The sequence below is a fragment of the Dipodomys merriami genome, unplaced genomic scaffold (genome assembly GCF_024711535.1).
Source record: "Dipodomys merriami isolate MVZ:Mamm:240054 unplaced genomic scaffold, mDipMer1.0.p SCAF_3, whole genome shotgun sequence".
NCBI lineage: Eukaryota > Metazoa > Chordata > Mammalia > Rodentia > Heteromyidae > Dipodomys > Dipodomys merriami.
In genome coordinates this window covers 101,250,818-101,274,063 of record NW_027204492.1, presented here as the reverse complement: position 1 = coordinate 101,274,063, position 23,246 = coordinate 101,250,818, and the positions used below count along the sequence as shown (strand labels likewise).

The 23,246-nt window shown below is 39.6% G+C and overlaps 1 protein-coding gene across 2 annotated transcripts in view; it reads right to left on the bottom strand.

Moving 5' to 3' along the window:
- Positions 1–10,657: 10,657 nt before the first annotated feature.
- The window catches only part of Tasl (TLR adaptor interacting with endolysosomal SLC15A4), a 23,561-nt gene continuing 10,972 nt past the window's right edge, over positions 10,658–23,246 (bottom strand). For both annotated transcript variants that reach the window (XM_070039261.1, XM_070039260.1), the window contains exon 2: positions 10,658–12,094. In XM_070039261.1, the coding sequence (XP_069895362.1) occupies positions 11,197–12,093 (897 nt within the window). In that variant the 5' untranslated portion in view covers position 12,094 and the 3' untranslated portion in view covers positions 10,658–11,196. The remainder of the gene's footprint in view (positions 12,095–23,246) is intronic.

Genomic DNA, 23,246 nt, shown 5'->3' with positions numbered 1-23,246 from the left:
TTTTTTAATTTCTGATTATCGTAAGTGGTTTTTGTTCAAAGGAGGTGTCATTTTAGAAAGTAGTTTATGAATACACTATATCTTGATCCATGCCACCAGCCTCAACATTCTCATTCCCTTTTGACCCACCCCTTCCTTTCCTTTTCTTAATTTTGTGGTATATACAATGAATTCTTGAATTCTCTTTCTCCCCATCATTCATCTGCCCACCTTGTATAGACCCAGCCTCCCTCTTGTATAGACCCATTTCCTAGTGTTGATTTTGTTGGGCTTCGTTGTTCATAGTTTTGAGGCTCTCATCTAACACTGAGTTTCTCATTGCTTTGCACCTTGGATGATCACACACCTCTTTAGCCAAGAAGCAAATAGAATGAGGATCCCCCCATGCACACTCTTCTCCAGGACCTACAGGCCTTCCACACGGTCTCATCTTCTCCTAAAGCAATCCCCATTTGCCAACAACATCTACCTAGGGACTATTCATTGGCATTCATCAAAATCATAGCATGCCACACCACCATAGTTAAGTAGTAGAGACACAGACAGTGTGGCCATCCATCAAAGCAGAAACTATTTAAAATCTCACCCATAAAAGAATACGTTTTCTGACTTCAGATGTGCAATACCCAGCAAAACCCACTCTCATAAAACCAGGTTCCTCTCATGTTCATCTCCCTAGCCAGCATGCATGTCAACTTCTTCTTTCCTCCACATGCACTGTTCTCCCTCCAGTGATCCAACTGGCTCACTTCTTCATCACTCCCTTATATTTGATCACATTTCACATTTTTTTGAAGTTTTTAAAATTATTATTGTGAAAATACTGTATAGAGGGGTTACGATTACATGAGCAAGGTAATGAGTACATTTCTTATCAAGCATTGTAGCCTCCTTCTTTGTTTCCCCTTACCATTCCTTCCCCCCTCCCTGCATGCCGCCCCCCCCCACACCAAAGTCTTGTACATCTCATTGTTGCAATGGGTCCACCTGTATCCCTATTTAAACAATTTGTTTCTTCCCTTCCCCTCCACAAATTATACCGACATCAAATACAGTGAAAACAGAGGTTATGCTGTGGGGGAGGGACATACAAAGCAACAAAGAAATATCTTATAAATATGTTAGAAACAATAGCAAGAAAGAAAAAAAAAACATTTGAATCCTTATCTTGGGGTTCATTTCACCTAACGTCAATTCATCTGACCTTTTCTGCTTGTCTCAGACTAGTTATTGCAAATAAGGGAAACCATGGGACCTATGTTTCTTTGGGCCTGGCTTACTTCACTTAATAGAATTTTTTCCAAGCCTTTCCATTTCCTACCAAATGGGGCGATGTCATTCTTTCTGATGGAGGCATAGAATTCCATTGTGTATATATACCACATTTTCTGGATCCATTCATCTACTGAGGGCCATCTAGGTTGGTTCCATATCTTAGTTATGGTAAATAGTGCTGCAATAAACATAGTTGTGCTAGTAGCTTTAGTGTGGTCTTGTTTGTGATAATTTGGGTAAATGCCCCAAAGTAGATTTTAGTAAATCTTCATTTGAATACTCACTTTAAAATCGACATGTATTATCCCAAACCTCTTATCTACTTCACTAGGATACTGCCTACCATGCTACTTGTTCTTTCATGCTACTGAATTAACTTATTTGTATACTTTCTTTTTGCCTATACCTTTTTTTTCTCTAATACTGATCATTGAGTAGGTTACAGTACTCTCTCTGGGTCAGTTATTTCCATAGCATTCCTATGCCATGGATTATGGCTAGGACATGAAACTATCACACAGACAAATTGCTTCCTACAGTTATGACTCATTTGTGTGAATCTTTGCATGACCCATTCTTCTACCTCTTTGACCCAAACTGGCTTCTGCCATAAGGTTGGTCAAACTAATTCCTTTCCCTATGCTTACAAACATTAGATATGAATTTACATCTGAGTAAGTCCTTCACCTTCCATGTATATATTTTTTCTAGAATTTTCTGAAAGCTTCCACTATTCCCTCCTTTCTACCACTCTGATTCTGTTCACATCCTCCTCAGCTTCTTTTGTTAAGCTTATATACATGCATATAAATAGGAGCCATATGTAAATACATATAAATAAATACAATAAGTTTGGGAGTCTGAGAATTACTTTTCTCCTTATTTCATTAGAAATGAGGTTCACGATTTTTTTCTTTTTCCTTTTTAAACATTTCTAGGAGTAAAAAAGACAAGGTACTAACACTATTCGCTCCCACTGATTGTCTTTTATGTGCCTAGCTAATCATGATGTAATCAAAGATAAATGTGACACTGCCCTGGCCTTGAACTAATCCCAATTGATATATTGTATTAAGAGAGCTGGGGAGATGATATGCTGAATCAGGGAAGTTTGGCTCATTTTCTGGGCTGTCATTTGCACGAGTAAATCATTAAACTTTTCTAACCTTCAATCCTCCACACATGATGAAATAATGTTATTTGAATATTTAAGAGCATGATACCTGTAAAACATATTGTAAATGGAATAAATTACTATAAACTAATTTATAGTATTGTTAAGAGACTATTTCTCTCTTTAGGAAAATTTACATAGCCAGTTATTGTTTGTAGAAAATAATAAGGCTCAGAATGTTGTTTATTGACAAAGCATTTGTCTAGCATTCATGAAGGCCTGGGATTAATCCTCAGCTGTGACTTTAAAAAGAAAAATGTGTTAACAGAATCATACACTTAATCCCTAAATTTATACGAATAAGTATAGTTCTCTACCAAGCTGCATAAGTGTTTCCAAATTTCCTATAGCCACACAGTAAATATAATTTGCCTCCTAAGCAACTGTTAAAAAAAAAAAACAAAAACAAAAACACAGCCACACTTTTCCCAAAGCCCAGTGCATGATATTCCTTTTCCCTGAGAGAGCAACTTCTTCCAGCCAGAGTACTCTGTATGAGAGAGAGAGAAAGGAGGGGCGAGTCTCACTGTTAGGCGAAATGAACCCCAAGATAAGGATTCAAATGTTTTTTTTCTTTCTTGCTATTGTTTCTAACATATTTATAACATGATTTCTTTGTTGCTTTGTATGTCCCTCCCCCACAGTATAACCCTGTTTTCATTGTGTTTGATGTTAGTATAATTTGTGGAGGGGAAGGGAAAAAACAAATTGTTTAAATAGGGATACAGGTGGACCCATTGCCACAATGAGATGTACAAGATGCTATATCGAAAAATGAACTTTACAACTTTGGCCCTGGGTGGGGGGAAGAAGGATGGAGTGGAGATGGGGGTTGAGGGGGGAGATGGGAAGGGGAAACAAAGGAGTAGGCAATAATGCTTGATAAGAAATATACTCATTACCTTGCCCATGTAATTGCAACCCCTCTGTATGATATTTGCACAATAAAAAAATAGAAATAAAGAAAATGTATAAGAAAATCCAATTAAAATTTCAAAATGAAAAAAAAAAAACTCAGGTCAGCCTCGAATCCATGATCTTCCTGCCTCTGCCTACCAAGTGCACAGATTACAGGTATGTGCCACTCTTCATGGCTCAGAATATACTTCAATAATAATATGCCTACCCTGAAAGTGTTCTTGGATTTTATGGATTAATTAAATGTCCTCCTGTTGAATAAAACAGCCACCTCATTTAAAGTAGCCTCCAGCTGGGCACCAGTGGATCATACCTGTAATCCTAGCTCCTCAGGAGGCTAAATCTGACGATCATGGTTCAAAGCCAGCCCAGGCAGGAAAGTATGTGAGACTCTTACCTTCAATAAACCACTCAGAAATTGGAAGTGGTACTGTGGCTCAAGTGGTAGAGTGATAGCCTTGACCACAAAATCTCAGGTACAGTGCCCAAGCCCAGATTTCAAGCCCCAGAACCACAGCACGTGTATGTGCGCATGCGCACATGCACACACACACACACACACACACACACACACACACACACACACACACACACACACACACACAAAACAGCCTCCATAGAGTGCTCATTATTGCTCAAAACATACCAGTCATGTCCTTTATAACAATTAGGATTTGTAGTTTTATTTCTGTTTTCCCTGTATATCATCTGTCTCCTGGACTTAATATACTACATCAACACTATGTATAACAGAGCTGGATGCAGTCAATCCAAATTTATTAAATAAATGAATCACTGGAGCAATGAAGAAATGAATTAATTCAGTCTTCACTAATATTGTGCTAATCCATGAAATTTATTAGGCCAATATCTCAAATAGATAAATTCAGAAGAGAAAACTAATAAGCCATTTTTGGAGTACTGAAAGTTATTAATGGTTGGCCATAGCATCTCGCTATGAACTCAGCTCAAAATGGTGACTGGCAGCCTCTCACCCTTTCTTCTTTTCTCCCTCTGTAGGTGGACATATCATAGAACTCTTATTGGCAAAACATGACAAAAGGATCCATTGAGAAATATAGCAAAGATATTATAAACCAGGAGAGTTGGAGGCCTTCTATGGAGTTTTGTTTATTGCATTATATGTTTCAGTCAATATACCTGAAGCTCCACATGCCCCTAGTCAGTACAGGTGTGATGAGGTCCACAAGGTAGACGTCCCAAAAATAGCTACTAGGCCCTCCTATTCTGCAAAGGAAGTATTTTCAAGGCTTCCAATGTAGAAAAAGAAAGACTGCTCCTGAATAAAATCAATGTATTTTCCTGACATATTTCTCAAGAGCCTCATAGTCAACATGTAGGAGACTAGAGAGACTCCAATTAGAAAAAAAAAAACTGTTCTCACTTTCTTAGTACAGACAAGAGGCAATTGATTTAAATGAGAGTTAGACAAGTTTTCATCAGTTACATATTAGGAAAAACATTTGAAAGGTTGAAAGAAATTAGAAGTTGCTTTGAAATATTTAGAGAAATGGCCTGACAATTGCATGAGTTGTTTTCAATCTGAGCTTGCTGGAAGACATGAACTACGTGGTTTCCCAAAAGTTGTGGGAGCTCATGATAATCAAAAGGAGCCCTTCTTTCAGATCTCTCATATTTCTTTTTTTTAAATTATTACATTGAAGTATAATACATTGTGTAAATGGAATATATTTTAAAAGTACAATACAACTAGGCCTGGTGGCTCACATCCGTAATCCTAGCTACTCAGGAGGCTGATATCTGAGGATCAAGGTTCAAAGCCAGCCCGAGAAAGGAAGTCCAGGAGATTCTTATCTCCAATTAATTAGCAAAAAGCTAGAAGTGGGGCTGTGCTCAAGTGGTAGAACTAGAACCCCAGTAGCAACACACAAAAATGAATAAAATAAATGAAATGTACCATTTGAGTTTACCACATATCCAAGAAATTAAGGTCACAGTCAAAAAGTAAACATATTCATTCTCAAAATCATTTATTTATAAACATGTACAATAGCTAGAATTTAGAAAGGTAGGGCTTTTTTCACTCAATTAAAAGATTAGTTTTATAATAATAATCAAACCCAATATAATAAGCATTAACTATTTCCATAAAAATTACTTTCTGCTGTATAATCAGGCATTTGTTGTAGATTAAAGCTTATTTTTCTGTGAATAAAGCTTATTCAATAAAGTACTATTCTTTAAGAAAAAGCAGCTGTGAATGTGGCTTAGTGGTAAAGTGTTTGCCTAGCATGCATGAAGCCCTGGGTTCAATTCCTCAGTACCACATAAACAGAAATAGCTGGAAGTAGCACTGTGGCTCAAGTGGTAGAGTGCTAGCCTTGAGCCAAAGAAGCTCAGGGACAGTGCCCATGCCCTGAGTTCAAGTCCAAGTCTGGCAAAAAATAAAAATAAAGCATAAAATAAAATTAGAAAAAGCATGAACTATAAAAGACTTGTGTTTACTTTCATTTAAGATATTCAATGATAGCCAGGTGCCGGTGGCTCATGCCTATAATCCTAGCTACTCAGGAGGCTGAGATCTGAGAATCACAGTGCAAAGCCAGCCCAGGAAGGAAAGTTCAAGAGACTCTTATCTCCAGTCATCTACCGGAAAACTAGAAGTGGCGCTGTGGCTCAAGTGGTAGAGCACTAGCCTTGAGCTGAATAGCTCAAGGACAGTGCCCAGGCACAGAGTTCAAGCCCTACAACCACCACCACCAACAACAAAATATTCAATGATGTAGGGAATTTTTTATTAGTTGGAGTTTTCAAGGGAAACATAGTATAGGATGTATGTATGTATGTGTGCACATGTGTGTATGTGTTCTCTTTTCCCCTATATGTATGTGTGTGAGTCTCCTCTAACTTTTCTCATCTTTTATTACATCTATGACCATTACAATACTCTTGAAAGAGGAAAACAATAAAAAAAAACTCTCATAAAAGTGATCTTAATACTCTTATACAGGTTTTAGAGAGCATCAGCTGAGCTCACTGAAATGCTTTTATAAATTATAAAGCATTATGCACATATAAGTACTGCTGACTGTGATAGTAGCCCTAGCAGCAGCAGTAACTGTATTCCTGGCACCAGATAAGAAACAATCAGCACTGCAGACTTCTCTAGGAACAGGTGGTGGGAAGTTTATTTGCATAAGAGACTGAAGAGCTCTTGGGAAATACCTCATTTTGGCAATAGGAAGAAACACAGCAAATTTGACTCAGTAACAAAGCTACTGATGATTAATTAATGTTACAGCAGCTGGAGACTGTAGAAACGTAACAGTAACCATACAGATCTGCAACTGATCCCAAAAGCTGTGGTCACTAAAGGACATTTGTGATTCTGAGTACAGAGAAATAACAGTAATTTAAAGAACTCTTAGGTCCTTATGAAGGGATGACAGTACTGAAAAATCTGAATGTTACCTGAACCATATTTTTCTATCCCTCCACTGGCAAAGTAAACTTCACAAAGCACCAAGAGTACCTGGAGAATATTTGGGGTAATTCACAAGATCTCAGTTAAATAAGAGGACTACATGCAGATCTATATGCATCATGGTAGTCATAGATAATAATAATATATAGAACTTGAAAATCTCTTAGAATGTAGAATTTAAATGTGCTCATCACAAAGATAAGGTTTTGGGGGGTTTTGTTTTTTGTTTTTAATGTTAGTTCTGGGGCTTCAACTCTCATTATTTGTGCTCTCACTCAGCTCTCACTCATTGTTGGTGCTCTGCCACTTGAGCCATGCCTCCACATCTGGATTTTGACTGTTTAATTGGTGATAAGAATCTTGGATGTGTCTGCCGTTGCTGACTCTGAACTGTGATTTTCAGATCGCAGCTTCCTGAGTAGCTAGGATTATAAGCATGAGCCACCAGTGCCCATTTCTATTGTTTTCATGAACAAATGAAATTATTTTATATATTATTATGTGTTGAATAACTATAAAGTAGTACATATTCTTTTAAATGAATGGAAAATTAGATTATATGGTCAACCTCCCAAATTTCAGTTTATTTTGTATTAATGTGTGAATGGCCCACGTAGAGTGATAAGTAATGGTTACTACAGTGGCACCAAAACTCAGCTAATTGAACCAGAGATCATTGTGTTATTTTGGTAATATCACTAGGCTGATAAAACACAAACATAAGATTGACTTACTGTTACTTGTTTTCAGGAAGCATCTGGAAAAGTGGTCATAATACTCTATGTTTTCAGAGTTTTCTAGAGAATGTATTTGATCATGTTTGATGCAGTATTGCCATAACCTAGCATCTAATAAACTCTGTCCTGAGCCATATGTCACAACTAGTCTTCCAAACAAGGTCAGCAGGATGCCCAGTTTCCTTGTATCCCTCCTGAAAAAAACCTGAGAAGGCTGAAAGTGCCAGGTCTCTCTCCCAAGAGTTAAAAGACGGGGCTGGGAAATTGGCTCAGTGGTAGAGCGCTTGCCTTGCATGCCTGAGGCCCTGGGTTCAATTCCTCAGCACCACATAAGCAAAAAGAAAAAAGCCGGAAGCGGTGCTGTAGCTCAAGTGGTAGAGCGCTAAAAAAAAAAAAAAAAAAAAAAAAAAAAAAGAGTTAAAAGACATTCAAACTTACTTGATTGGTAGCAGAGGGTCAAACCATTTAAGCAACAATTACTTCATGTTTTTTGGTTTGGGTTTTCTGTTTTTTGTTTTGTTTTTTTCTTTTTCTTTTTCTTTTTTGTCGGTCGTGGGGCCTGAACTCTGGGCTGGGCGCTGTCCCTCAGCTCTTCAGCTCAAGGCTAGTGCTTTACCACTAGAGCCACAGTGCCACTTCTGGCTTTTTCTGCTTATGTGGAGCTGAGGAATCGAACCCAGGGCCTCACACATTCGAGGCAAGTACTCTACCACTGAAGCACCTTCCCAGCCCCTACTTCTTGTTTTTTGATAACTTAGAGAAGTTTTTTAGTGGCAACACTAAATAATTTCAAAATTATGTGTATTAATTTTTGTTCAAGCTGTGTCATTTGCCACGAAAGCACTGTTCACTGTTCATAGCAGAAGCTAGTCATTACTCTGTTTTTGACTGGCATCATGTGACATTGGTTAAGATGGAAACATTACTTTCCTGTTTGTGTTTCCATTATCAAATTTGGACTTCAGATTCTACGCTTGGTGTATGAATAAATTGTCTTCCTCTTGTCTAATACAATCATTGTAAGCAAATCTATCTTAAAAGAAGGAGGTTTGGCTGTAGGGGTAGAGTGCTTGCTTAGCAAGCTCAAGGCCCTGAGCTCAAACTCCATCACTAACAAAATTTAATTACAAGAAACTTAAAGCACTCTGAATTGTATGTAGTTGAACCACATTTGTAAGAGTGATCATCAATTAGTGGTTACAGAAAAACCATGGTTAATGTAAATGTACTAAAGTATAGCATGTTTAAGTCGAAATTCAAACCCATAGTGTCAGGTTGTGTGTGTGCGTGCGTGTGTGTGCACGCACACGCTGACCTGGAGCTTGAACTCAGGGCCTGGGTGCTATTCTTGAGCTTTTTGGCTCAAGGTTAGCACTCTACCACTTGAGCCACAGCCCCACTTCTGGTTTTTCTGGTGGTTAATTGGAGATAAAAGTTTCATGGACTTTCCTGCCTGGGCTGGTTTCCAAACACCATCCTCAGATCTCAATCTCAGAGTAATTAGGATTACAGGCATGAGCCACCGGCACCCAGAAGGTAGTGTCATGTTTTGACTAACAGAATACCTAACATACTTCAGTCACCCTCTATATATAAGAAAATGAGGAAAATGTCAAGTTTAGAGGAAATAAAAGTACTCAAAATTGTTGAAGTGTGAAAGAGCAAGATTTTTTTTCTTTTCTGAGAGCCAGAATTAAAATCTAAGTATATACACTCTTAATTTGATATTAATCAAAGGAAAAGACTAAACAAGTTATTTAAAGATATTGAGTAAATACCTACAAAGAGTCCTTGAGTGACACTATTGATACACTAAACAAAAACAGAATTCAGTTCGTTGTTCACCATGCTAATAGGCCAAGAATATGCCATAAACTTTGTGTCTCTTGATTGCAGGAAGGCATCTGGAAAATTATATCTTAGTATCTATTTTTCAGTGTTTTCTGAAGAAAGAGAACCAAAAGGATACACATATTATATATATATATATATATATACATATACATATACATATATTCAGACTTATTTTAAGGAGCTGGCTCACATGATTAAGGAAGCTGGCAAGTCCCAAGATCTTCCGAGGAAGTCAGCAGCCTAGAAGTCTCAGAAGAGCTGACTTTGTAGTTTCAATCTGACTCTGAGACCTGAGAACCAGAACTAATAGTGGCATATTTCTAGTCAGAAGTCTGGCAGGTTTGAGAGCTGGGAAGAACCAATGTTTCATTTCAAGTTCTAAAACAGGATAAAGCTAATTGTACCATTTCAAAAGCAGTCAACAATTCTCTCATATTTGGGAGGTAGGGGTTCATCCTTTGTTAAAATTCAAGCCTTTAACTTATTGAATCATGACCACCTACTTTAGAGTGGGCTTTAATCATGCCTCATATTGAGATATGTATCTCATCCAAAATTATTACTACAAACATATCCAGCATAACATTTCACCACATATCTGGGCACCTTATGGCTTAGTCAAGTTGATTCATAAAAAATATACAACACAAAAGCCTTGTGAACAACATATACAATGAAGAGCCACATGCAAATACAGTTTTAAATTTGAGGTCCGTAGATAAGGTGTGTGTTAATGGATCAATCAACAGCAGGCCCAGGACAGAAGAGTGATTTGCAGTCGATTTCAATGGGCCAATGTGAGTTAACAGAATTATTATTCCCTACAACACCAAAAGACGCTTATTTATTTGATGTGAATATTGTTTCCCTTAAACAGATATGGCCTACAGGAAAAAGTGGAATTGTTTCTCCTATACTGACATTTGCCTAGGTAGATCTTCATTATTGCCCACATCAGAAAAAGCCAGTGTGGGATGGGGTCTCCGGGCCTTGTATTTACAGAGTGCATATGATTCATACCTTTTACAGTGACAATTCTGATTTTAAAATATTTATAGTTAAGTAACAAAAGCAAAGCAATAGTACAATTCAGTTCAAGTATATAAATTATAAAATTATGATGTATAAAGTATTGTATTGAGGGGAGGGGAGACAAGAGGTTATCTCTACCAGTAAACAGAATTAGGAGATTTAATGGCTATAATTAAGTGACACTTCAAAAATAAAACACAATTGCAATTTTCTGTTCTTTTAATATTTACAAAGAATATATGTAAATGGCATTCCAATATCTAATATAGAAAAGAGAAACATAAACACATACTTTGAACATGTCTTTTGACTCAAGTTTAGCAGCCCTCTACATATTCTTTCTTCCTTTTTCTTCAAGACAAAACCACGTGGAGGAATTTATTTGGATAACAAACATATGTTTAACTGTCTACCATGAAACCTTTCTGCTTTTTACTTTCATCATAGTGTTTATTCCTTAGTAGTTTTGTCTTTTCCATTTTCTATGCTCCTTTAACTAAATCATAATCTTTTATTTTTGTCACTTTTATTTTTGCCTTGCTGCTGTATAAAGCTGTCTTTGAAAATTCCTCATGCCATCTCATTCTTTTTCTCAAAGCTCATTTACAACTAGCTTCCATCTAACCTTCATTTCTCTAGCTCTTAACTCCCTTTCATGACCCTCTCCTACACATTCTGTGAATAAACGAATAAAGCATTGCTTTAGGTTTGAGTGCTTGGGAGGAATGGAAGCCTCTTTTCTATGAATTCACATTACTATACTGAGAAATATGGAGACTAGGAGTGCTGATCTCACTTGATGCCAACTCTAATAGACGGCTAATGACTATATCCCTGGCTTTTGAGGTCTCTAGGTTCTTCTCTCTAGACACTTGAAGACTAATTTGGTCCACATTTGTCATGATGAGTTCAGATGCCAGAATCTGGGTAGGAGAACTGTCATGAAATTCAGCATCCATAATGTACTGCTTATATAACTCCACCACCTTCTGCTCCAGGTACTCATTCAGCACTGCATTTGAAATAGGCTTCTGCATTTGCAGGCTGCTTTTCTCTTTGATGCTCGTTATTCTCCAGTAAGATGAATACCGCTGGACAGGTTTCTGGGGAAAGTCATTGGGCTGAGTAGAAATAGAATCCTCTATGGGCAAAGGAATTTCATATGACTTCAGCAAAGGACCATATTCAAAACTATTTTTGGGGGGGAAATCTGTTGTCACTGAGTTAATGGCCATCACCTGGCCTCCTGCTATATGTAAGTCATTGTAATTCTTGCAGATACTTTTGCAGGAAGATGGAACCAAGAAGGTCTCTTTGCTGGGGTCTCTGCATATTTCAACGGCTGCCAAATTTGGGCTTTCAAACACAGGATTGGAGTTTGTGTGCAGCACTGTTACTCTAGGACTTTCGCCGTGTTGGTGCTCTCTTGAATGCACTGAAGAAACAAACTTGTCAGAGGATTTGCAGCTCACGTAAACACTTCTTATTTGTGTTTCATCCACAGAGGAATAGGAAAGAGCAGCAACGGAATTTGTCTCTACTTGCTGTTCTCCAGCCACCTGCTCACGAAAAGATGCACAATTGCAGTGGATGTCATTCCAGTAGGCAAGTCCACTGAGATAGCCTTCTGAAAGCATTCTGGAAAGAGAATTGGTGAGTAAAAAATGAGGGGAAAAAAGAAGACTGAAAGTGAAGAAATTGGTGATTGATAAATCAACAAGGTAAAGGACAATGAATGAATTAATTCATTTTTCACAGCCATTACTAATTCTATACCTGCTATATACCAATGCTCTGGCATGAACTGGAAATGTAAAGATAAAAGGATATAGTTCCACCAAGGGCCACTGGCTCATGCCTGCAAACTGTGATCTGAGGATCACAGTTCAAAGCCAGCCCGGGCAGGAAAGTCCTTGAGACTATTAACTCCAATTAACCACCAAAAAACCAGAAGTAGCACTGTCGCTCCAAGTGATAGAGCACTAGACTTGAGCTGAAGAGCTCAGGGACAGTGCCCAGGCCCTGAGATCAAGCCCCATGACCAACAACAACAAAAAAGGATATGGTTCCATCCTTCATAAAGATTCTTGCTGTGGGAGAAAATAATACGAATATAAAGAACTCCAATATATCCCTGGGGGTTGTAATTGTGGTAGGTATAAAGAAAGTAAAAGAGAAGCCACCCTAACATAACCTGGGGCAAAAAGGAAATCATAGGATGTGTCACAGTAAGAGTGGTATTTTGGTAGAATGGTAAAGAAGAAGCAGGAGTTTAAGGCATTGTTACAGAGTTAAGAAAGAACGTTGTCGCCTAGCCTATTCAGCACATAATAAGAAGCTGAACACAAACACAAGGAACTAGGACAATAATGTAGAAGTGGGTTATGAATGACGTCATGTTTTCGGCAAAGAGATATGCGATTTATCCCTTAGGAATGAAGTGTCTGAGAAATTGTGTTTGGCAAAGACACTTGGCTTGCAGATTTGGAAAAATTGATAGGGAAAACCATGGAAAATTTTATTGAACTCATGTTCAGTATGGTTTTTTTTGTTTTTTTTTTTTGGGGGGGGGGTCAGATCATGGGGCCTGAACTCTGGGCCTGGGCGCTGTCCCTCAGCTCTTCAGCTCAAGGCTAGCGCTCTACCACTTGAGCCACAGTGCCACTTCCAGCTTTTTTCTTTTTGCTTATGTGGTGCTGAGGAATCGAGCCCAGGACCTCATGCATGCAAGGCAAGCACTGTAGACTGATCTACCTTCCCATCCCTGTTTAGTATGTTCTATTCATCTTTATATTTTATTTGGGGGTGGTATGCAATGATTTGTATTTAGGAAGGACTCAAAAGTCATCCCTTAGATGAAATGAAATAATTGGAAAAAATGCCATGGTATGAAATGAATTCATACTTCTTTTTGCTAGTCCTGGGGCTTGAACTCAGGGCTTGGGTACTCACTGTCCCTGAGCTTCTTTTGCTTAAAGCTAGCACTCTACCACTTGAGCCACAGTGCCACTTCTGGGTTTTTCAGTTCATGTGGTACTGAGGAATCGAATCTAGGGCTTCATACATGCTAGGCAAGCACTCTACCAGTAAGCCACATTCCTAGTCCATGAATTCATACTTAACATATCATGAAAAGCCATAAAGCTTTCTCCATCTTTGCAGCTTAGGATGGATATTTTTCTGTATTTCTCCAATTTCTCAGAATATATCCTGGAAATATCTACACTCCTTGACGTTTTACCTTTACCCTACTTACCAAAGATCTTTCCTCACTGTGGGCTTTCCCACACCTGCCTCCTCTCACCACCCTCAGCACTTGTCATTGAAGTCTGAAGTGGCAAGAATAGGTCAGAAACCAGCAGCTGCATTTTCTAAATAAGGAACATACTAGCATTCTTGGCACTGGAGTTGCATGAGGAAAGCAGGTCCTCTTTGGCTTCAGGGACTAGGTTCTAAAACAAATCTGTCCATTTGACCTTGAAATTACAAAGGCAAATTAGAACAGAAGGATCATTTTTAACTACACATGAAGGTCTATTTTTTAAATAGCACTTCTTTTGTAGTCAGGTAGTTGCTGGTTTCTAAATGCATAAAACATGTCCCTTATTTAAATTGTGCAAGGTTAATATTATTAATTGTTATTTTCTCTTTTGTAATTAAGGCATATTTAGCACATTTATCTATTATTTAAATGTTTTCTTATCTCAGGCAGTTATACAAAGCTAATGGTCCTCAACAAATCTGTGATATTTTTTTTTTCTTTTTTTGCCTGCCGTGGGGCCTGAATTCTGGGACTGGGCACTGTCTTTGAGCTCTTTAGCTCAAGGCTAGTGCTCTACCACTTGAGCCACAGCACCACTTCGGGCTTTTTCTGCTTATGTGGTACTGAGGAATTGAACCCAGGGCCTCATTCATGCAATGCAAGCACTCTACCACTAAGCCACCTTCCCAGCCCTGGATAATTTTTTGTATGCTAAACACATTATAAAGATGATAATAAAAAAAAACCCTGGGTGTTCTTAGCTCACGCCTATAATCCTAGCTACTCAGGAAACTAAGGTCTGAGGATCACGGTTCAAAGCCAGCCTGGGAAGGAAAGTCTATGAGACTCAGTCCAATTAACCACCAGAAAAGCAGAAGTGAAACTGTGGCTCGAAATGGTAGAGCGCTAGCCTTGAGCAAAAAGAACTCAGTAATAGCATTCAGACCATGAGTTCAAGCCCCAGGACTGACAAAAAGAAAAAGATAAACAAAATGCTGTGCTGTCCTAAAAAAATAATACTTTCTAAGTACAGTTCTGACTTCAACAAACCCAACATCCATGTGAATGGCAAATTTTGCATATATAAGAAGATAATAATTCCCTTTCAAACTGCAATGGGGTATTCCATTATTATTGTTATTGTTATTGTTATTATAAAAGTGGTGTTGGATTACATTACATATGTCAGGCAATGAGTACATTTCTTTTTGGGCAGTGTCACCCTTTCCCTCACTGTATCCCAGGTTTTCCCTCTCACCCCCACCCACAAGTTTTATTTTTTGTTTTTTGTTGTGTGTTTTTTTTTGCCAATCCTGGGGCTTGAACTCAGGGCCTAGGCACTGTCCCTGATTTTACTTTGCTCAAAGCTAACAGCACTCGCTCTCTGTTCTTTTCTAGCTCTCTATCCCTCTTGCTGTTCTTTTCTAGCTCTCTCTCTCTCTCTCTCTCTCTCTCTCTCTCTCTCTCTCTCTCTCTCTCTCTCTCTCTCTCTCTCTCTCCTCTCTCTCTCTGTTCTTTTCTTGCTCTCTCTGCTCTTTTCTAGCTCTTTCCTCTCTCTTTCCTCTCTTTCCCAACCTTGCCTGGTCCCAGCAGGTCTACTGAATAAACCTACCCCTTACCTGAATACCACGTGCGTGCTGCTGTTCTTACCTCTCTCTCTGCTCTTTTCTAGCTCTTTCCTCTCTCTTTCCTCTCTTTCCCAGCTCTCTCTCATTCCTAGGCCTTTCCCAGCCACGTGGAGTGCCAACCTTGCCTGGTCCCAGCAGGTCTACTGAATAAACCTATCCCTTACCTGAAAAAAAAAAAAAGCTAACAGCACTCTACCACTTGAGCCACAGTGCCACTTCTAGATTTTTTTTGTTTATGTAGTACTGAAGAATTGAACATAGGGCTTCATGCATGCCGGGCAAGCACTCTACCACTAAGCCATATTCCCAGCCCCCACGCACAAATTTTATAGTTCATTTTCAGCACAGTGTCTAGTGAGTACCACTGCTGCATTTGTTCACCCTTTATCCCTCTATTTCTGTCTTAACCTCCTAAAGACAGATAAACAAATAAGACCAAAAAGAAAAGGAAAGAAAAAAACAACAAAGGAAAAAAACCTAGAGCAGGGCACTGGTGGCTCATGCCTGTAATCCTAGCTCCTCAGGAGGCTGAGATCTGAGGTTCATGATTTGAAGCCACCCCAGGCAGAAAAGTCTCAGATACTCTTATCTCCAATTAACCACCTAAAAACCAGAAGTGGCGGTGTGGCTAAAGTAATAAAGCACTAGCCTTGAGCTGAAGAGCTGAGGGAAAATGCCCAGGCCCATAGTTCAAGACCCACAACCAAAAAAATAAAGAGGAAGGTCAGGAACAGTGCCCAGGATCTGAGTTCAATCCCCAGAACTGAAAAAATAAAAATTAAAAAAACTTCATAATCTAGAATCATGAAGTACATAAGGCATAATATTTATGCACCAACAATCCAGTATACTGAGTCTCCCTCATGGAGGGATATAGTATAGTTCTAGAGAGGATTGGGAAGCCAAAAGTACCTAAAATCTGTGTCCTATTGTCCTATGAAGAATCTGATGAAGTAGGAAGACACAACATTTTCTCATTCCCAGCATGGTGTGGAAACAGAAGGGACAGCCACATGGTTCATCTGGGTAGACACATCTAAGGCCATCTCATTAAGTCTCTTTACACACCAGCATACTGTTGAGAGCCTGAAGATCTGAATATACTGAGAGTTGGGAATAGAAAGATTGAAAACATGATCTCCATAGAGTGCTAACAAGGAACTAGGTAAATGACAAGAAGTTGCTGTGGGTACCAGTGTGACTCTATGGTGAAAAGCAAAGACACCCCCACCTACTCCCATTCCTAACTGACCCTTTAATTCCATATGTGAATAGATTGAGAAAATCTTGATTGACAGGAATTACTTTTCCACCACTCAGAAGAATATAAACCAAAGAGAAGTCAAATTGAGAAAGAGAAAAAGGAAAGATACCAGAATAAGTACGCAAATATATTTCTTCCACCTCATCTCATTCAGAATGGCTATCATCAAGAAAACAAGAAACAACCAGAACCTGTATTGGGATGCAGAAAAAGGAACCTTTAGACACTGTTAATGGGGACACAAATTGTCCAGACCCTATGAAAACCAGTATTGAGGTTCCCTCAGAAAATTATAAATGGATGGCTCATACCTGTAATCCTAGCTACTCAGGAAGCTGAGATCTGAAGATGAGCATTCAAAGCCAGCTGAGGCAGAAAAGTCCCCATGAGACTCTGATCTCCAATTAACCACTCAAAAATTGGAAGTGAGGCTGTGGTTCAAGTGGTAGAGTGCTAGCCCCAAGCACATAGAGGCCCAGTGACAGTGCCCAGTCCCTGAGTTCAAGCCCCACAACCAACAAAAAAAGACAGAAAATTATAAATGGAACTGCCACACAATCCAGGCATACCACTCTGGGGTAGGTATACCTGAAGAAGTCAAAGTCAACATACAGACACACCAGAACACTGACGTTTATAACAATAGCTAAGTTATGGAGTCACTGTACGTGCTTCTCAACTGATGAATGGATTAAAAATATAAGATTTACAGGCTGGGAAGGTAGCTCAGTGGTAGAGTGCTTGCCCCTCATGCATGAGGCCTTGGGTTCAATTCCTCAGCACCACATAAGCAGAAAAAGCCAAAAGTGGTGCTATGGCACAAGAGGTAGAGTGCTAACCTTGAGCTGAAGAGCTGAGGGACAGTGCCCAGGCCCAGAGTTCAGGCCCCATGACCGACCAAAAAAAAAAAAAAAAAAGATATGAACATATTATCTTGCATTATATATATATATATATATATATATATATATATATATATATATAATATTCTTAAGCCATAAAGAAGAATGTAATTATGTCATTTGCAGGAAAATGGGTGCAACTAGATATCATCATGTTAAATGAAATAAACCAGGCTCAGAAAGACAAATATCATGTTTTCTCTCATGTGGAATCTAGAGGTGACAATGGAACATGAAAGTGAAAGGAGGACTATTAGGGATGTGAAAGGAGAAAAGAGGAAGAGCTGATAAACAAGGGTAATAGGATGAATACCATGAAAGAACATTGCATGCGTGTATGGAAATGTCATAATGAAACCTATTGTTCTAAACAATTGATATAACCTAAAAAAAAAGGAAGCAGTCAGAGAGCCATGTCTTTACCACTCCCTGCAGCCAAGAGTTCAAACCCCACGACTGACAAAAACAAAAAAAACAAACAAAACAAAAGAGACTGTCTCCCATCCTCCACCCCAAAGTAAAACTTGAGAAAGGCTCTGAAAAATATTGAGCTTTTGACATTCCTCTCCTCAAATATAACTAGGAATTTGAAACATCTGAGGAAAGATCTGGTATGATAGGGACCAAAACACTCACTTGGAGGATAAAAAGGATAAAAACTCTCTACAAGGAAAAAAACCCTATGATTGGTATTCTCAAAGAGTTAAAAAAATTAATGTTGCAATCCTGAATTTACAAATAAAATGATATTTATAAAGCAGTATTCTGAGGGTCTTGAACATTAAAAACTATAGTTTTTAAAGTTCTTGGAGCCAGGCACCAGTGGCTCATACCTTGTAATCCTATTTACTTAGGAGGGTGAGATCTGAGGATTGTGGTTCAAAGCCAGGCCATGCAGTAAAGTCTATGAGACACTTATCTCCTGGTAATTACCAGAAAACCCAGAAGTAGAGCTGTGGCTCAAGTGGTAGAGTGCTAGCCTTGAGAGAGAAAAACAAAAACAAAAAAACAGAAAACAAGGCACAACACTTATGCCCTGGGTTAAAGTCCCAGGACTGACACACATACACAAAAGTCAATGGAAAGATCAAAAGATAAAGATGAGACATTTTTAATTTTGAGAGTAGAACAAAAATACAAAACACAAAGTAGTAAAGAAAAATACAATTAGATGATTAACCAAACAGACTCATTATCTAAATAATAGAAGGTTCAGAGAGAACAAAGAAAATAAGGAAGGAATTTAAATAAACATCTCAAGAATGTTTTCCAGAATCAAAGGACATGAGTTCTCAAAATGTTGAGTAAATATAGACCTACACCTCCTCTCATTATTGTGAAATGGTAAAACACTTGGAACAAAGAAAAGGTTGTATAGATTGAGTGAAGAAGGGAAAAGTCCTACACCAAAATGGCTGAGAACCAGAATCTTCAGATTTCTCAACACATCCAAGAAGCAGTAAGACAATGAGATTGGAAAGAAAGCTAGATCTTCTTCAATAAATAATGCCCACGCTCAAGAAAAGTTGCAACACAAGCATTCTATTGAAAAAAAATAGGTTAAATAACAAGTAATTAGTTAGTTAAAAGGACCTAAAAATTGTTTCTGGAAAAAGAAGCTCAGGGTCAGCGCCCAGTCCCTGAGTTCAAGCCCCAGGACTGGCAACAAAAAAAGATATTCTAAGATTGAAGGAGACAGCAGATATGAAAAGTGAACCTTTCTTTGTGCACTGCAGAATAGAAAGTACTTGAAATGCTGAGGGCAGGGGAAGAGCTTGGCAGACAGAACAGCAGAGTGAAGAAGTCTGTGTGTCACTTCTATGTAGGTCAGTAACATAACAGACACCAGTCTAGGTGGGGAAGGCCAGTGCTACTTTTCAGAACCATGCTTACTTCAGAACTTCTCCAGAATGTCACAAAGGGGATGTTTGCATCATCCCCTTTATTTTCCTGGTTCCCATTCAGATATGTAGCAAACTTCTCCCAATTCAACAACTTTTTTCTTCAAATGAATCAATCAGCCTACTGGGCATTATGGCTCATGCCTGTAATCCTACCCACTTAGGAGGCTGAGATCTGAGAATTGTGGTTCAAATCCAGCCTGGGCAGAAAAATCTGTGAGACTTTTAGCTCTAATAAATCATAAAAAAGCTGGAAGATGGACTGGGAAGGTGGCTCAGTGGTAGAGCGCTTGCCTTGCATGCCTGAGGCCCTGGTTTGATTCCTCAGCACCACATAAGCTAAAAGAAAAAAGCCGGAAGTGGCACTGTGGCTCAAGTGGTAGAGTGCTAGCCTTGAGCTGAAGAGCTGAGAGACAGCGCCCAGGCCCAGAGTTCAGGCCCCACGACCGACAAAAACAAAAAAAAAAAAACAAAAAAAAAAAACAAGCTGAAAGAGACCAGAACCAGTGGTTCACGGGTGTAATCCTAGCTACTCGGGAGGCTGAGTGAGATCTGAGTATCTCAGTTCCAAGTAGGCTTGGGACTGTGAAACCCTTATCTCTAGTCGCAGAAAAAGCTGGAAGTGGCACTGTGGTTCAAGTGATTGAGCATTAGCCTTCAGCAAAAAACAAGCTCAGAGACAGAGTCCAAGCTGAGTTTGAGCCTAGGGCCAGCCAAAATAAAAAGGCTGAAAGAGTGAAGGGGGAAGGGGGAGAGAATGCAAGCAAGAATTCATTGTATATTACACAGAACTGAAAAATACAAGGGAAGGGGTGGTTCAAAGGAGGATGAAGGTGTTGATGTGATGGCACAGATAAAGATCCACTATAAAGAAACATCAACTAAGCCGGGCGCTGGTGGCTCACGCCTGTAATCCTAGCTACTCAGGAGGCTGAGATCTGAGGATCGCGGTTCAAAGCCAGCCCGGGCAGGAAAGACCGTGAGACTCTTATCTCCAATAAACTGCTAGAAAACCGAAAGTGGAGCTGTGGCTAAGTGGTAGAGGGCTCACCTTGCGCTGAAGAGCTGAGGGACAGCGCTCAGACCAAGAGTTCAAGCCCCATGACTGACAAAAAAAGAAAGAAAGGAAGAAAAGAAACGTCAACTAGGCAGTCGCTGGTGGCTCACACCTGTAATCCTAGCTACTCCGGAGGCTGAGATGTGAGGATCATGCTTCAAAGCTCACCCCCCCCCACCCGCAGGAAAGTCCTTGAGACTCTTATCTCCAATTAACCACCAGAAAAGCAGAAGTGGTGCTGTGGCTCAAAGTGGTAGGCTGCTCACCTTGAGCTGAAGAGCCCAGGCCCAGAGTTCAAGCCCTGTGACCGACAAAAAAGAAGAAAAGAGAAAAAAAAACATTTCAGGCAGGTGGGATGTGCGTAGTGCTAGAATGCTTGCCTAGCATTCATGAAGTCCTGGGTTCAATTTCTCAGTACCACATAAAGCAGAAAATGCTGGAAGTAGTACTGTGGCTCAAGTGGTAGAGTGCTAGTCATCAGCACAGACAGGCTCAGAGACAGAGCCTACACACTGAGTTCAAGCCTCAGGATTGGCAACAACAATAAAAAAAGAAAAAGAAAAAAAAACTCCAGGAATTATTACTGTTATCTTTTTAATTGTATTACTGTTCTTTTTTAATCCTGGAAGTGGAGCTGTAGCCCAAGTGGTAGAGCACTTGAGTAAAAACAAAAAACAAAAAACAAAAAAACTAAAGGACAGCACCAAAGACCTGAGTTCAAGCCCCAGAACTGGCACAGTGAAAAATTAAAGTTAATAAATTAATTTTTAAAAAAGCAGCCTTGCTGCAGCCTTCTTTTTTTTGGGGGGGGAGGGGGTCCCCGTCATGGGGCCTGAACTCTGGGCCTGGGCGCTGTCCCTCAGCTCTTCAGCTCAAGGCCAGCACTCTACCACTTGAGCCACAGTGCCACTTCCAGCTTTTTTTTCTTTTTTTGCTAATGTGGTGCTGAGGAATCAAACCCAGGGCCTCATGCATGCAAGGCAAGTTCTCTACCACTGAGCCACCTTCCCAGCCCCTGCAGCCTTCTTTTTATAACACATGTGTGGCATTTATGACAACTCCAAATAATGTCCATTCCTTCCCCATAATAAAAGAAGAAATCCTCTGATTTTGCTTTCAGTCATGAGCTCCTTTCATCTTATTTCTCATCTACAAGCAAGTTTGCTGATGCTTCTATTCTTATGGAATAAACGCCTACCATTTTTAGGTATGGCATCTAAGAGTAATTAGTGGAGAATCCAATGGTAGGAAAGCAGAAAGTATGTCCCTGTCAAAGAACAGATTTACCCCCGAAAGAATGGGAAAGATTCCTGTGAGGATGGAAAAGAAGATAAGTATGGTGCAGCATACAAGGCTGTGGATATTTAATTTATAAGCAACACAGGTTGCATGTACCTAATCCAAAAATCCAAAATGCACCAAACTCAAAAGCTTTCCATAAACAAAAAAGTCTACACTCAAACTCATGCAATCGGTCATTGAAAAAGCAGGTGCACAACAATTATTATATACAGTAACTTTCCAGGTATGTATATAAGGTATATGTGAAACATAAAAGAATATTGTATATCTACTTGAGTTCCATTCCCGTGAACTCTCATTATGTTCATGGAGATATCCTAAAAGAGCAACAAAAGTCAAAATCGAAAATCCCCTCTGATCCCAAGTATTTCAGATAAAGAATTCCCAAATTTGTACAAAACGAGTGCAGGAAATGAAGCTGGTTCCTGCCATGACACAGTCTAACCATAAAGTGCAGGGTGAGGTTGCAAGTTAAGCATTGGATTCATCCTCACCCTGGGACACAAGCCAAGAGGGAGGTAGCAGAAAAAGAATATGAGTGACCAAGGCTATCAAATATGGGAATAAGGAAGAGATAGGAACCAAAAATAGCACTGAGTGTGGAAATGTTGAGAAATGGTGCTAGCACTGACGAGAATGGGAAATCAGAAGGAGGAGTTGAGTGGGAGACTGAAGGCTTTCATTTAGTTCTTCTTTGAGCTTGGCACTAATGAATTATCTGGGTGCGAGTGTCTAATTGTCCATTAGCGACTCAGGCAGGGAGCTTATCAGAAGAGTGAAAGTCAACAGTGAAATCAAATGCCAAGTGTAGAAAGCAGGAGTTTATAGTAGGACTTAAGGAGCCTTCATGTGTTTGTGATCACTTCAGTAGGGAGTTTCCTTGAAGAGTACAAGGAAGAAAGCGTGGAAGTATCACAAAACTTTGTAAAGACTGCAACAGCTTCAGATGTATTGCATAGATACCTTGATTTTTTTTGGGGGGGGGGTCCGGACGTGGGGCCTGAACACTGGGCCTGGGCGCTGTCCCTCAGCTCTTCAGCTCAAGGCTAGCACTCTACTACTTGAGCCACAGCGCCACTTCCGGCTTTTTTGTTTTTGCTTATGTGGTGCTGGGGAATTGAACCCAGGGCCTCATGCATGCAAGGCAAGCCCTCTACCACTGAGCCACCTTCCCAGCCCCAGATACTTTGATTTTTGAGACAGCGTCTCACCACATAAAGTCTGGCCTTGAACTTATCATCCTCCTGACGCATTGTTTGGATGCTAGAATGGTAAGTGTGAAGTACCAAGCCCAGCTAGACAACTTTTTTTTGTCAGTTGTGGGGCTTGAACTCTGGGCCTGGGCGCTGTCCCTCAGCTCTTCAACTCAAAGCAAGCACTCTACCCCTTGAGCCACAGTGCCACTTCCAGATTTCTGGTGATTTATTGGAGATAAGAGTCTCAAAGACTTTCGTGCTTGGGCTGGCTTTGAACC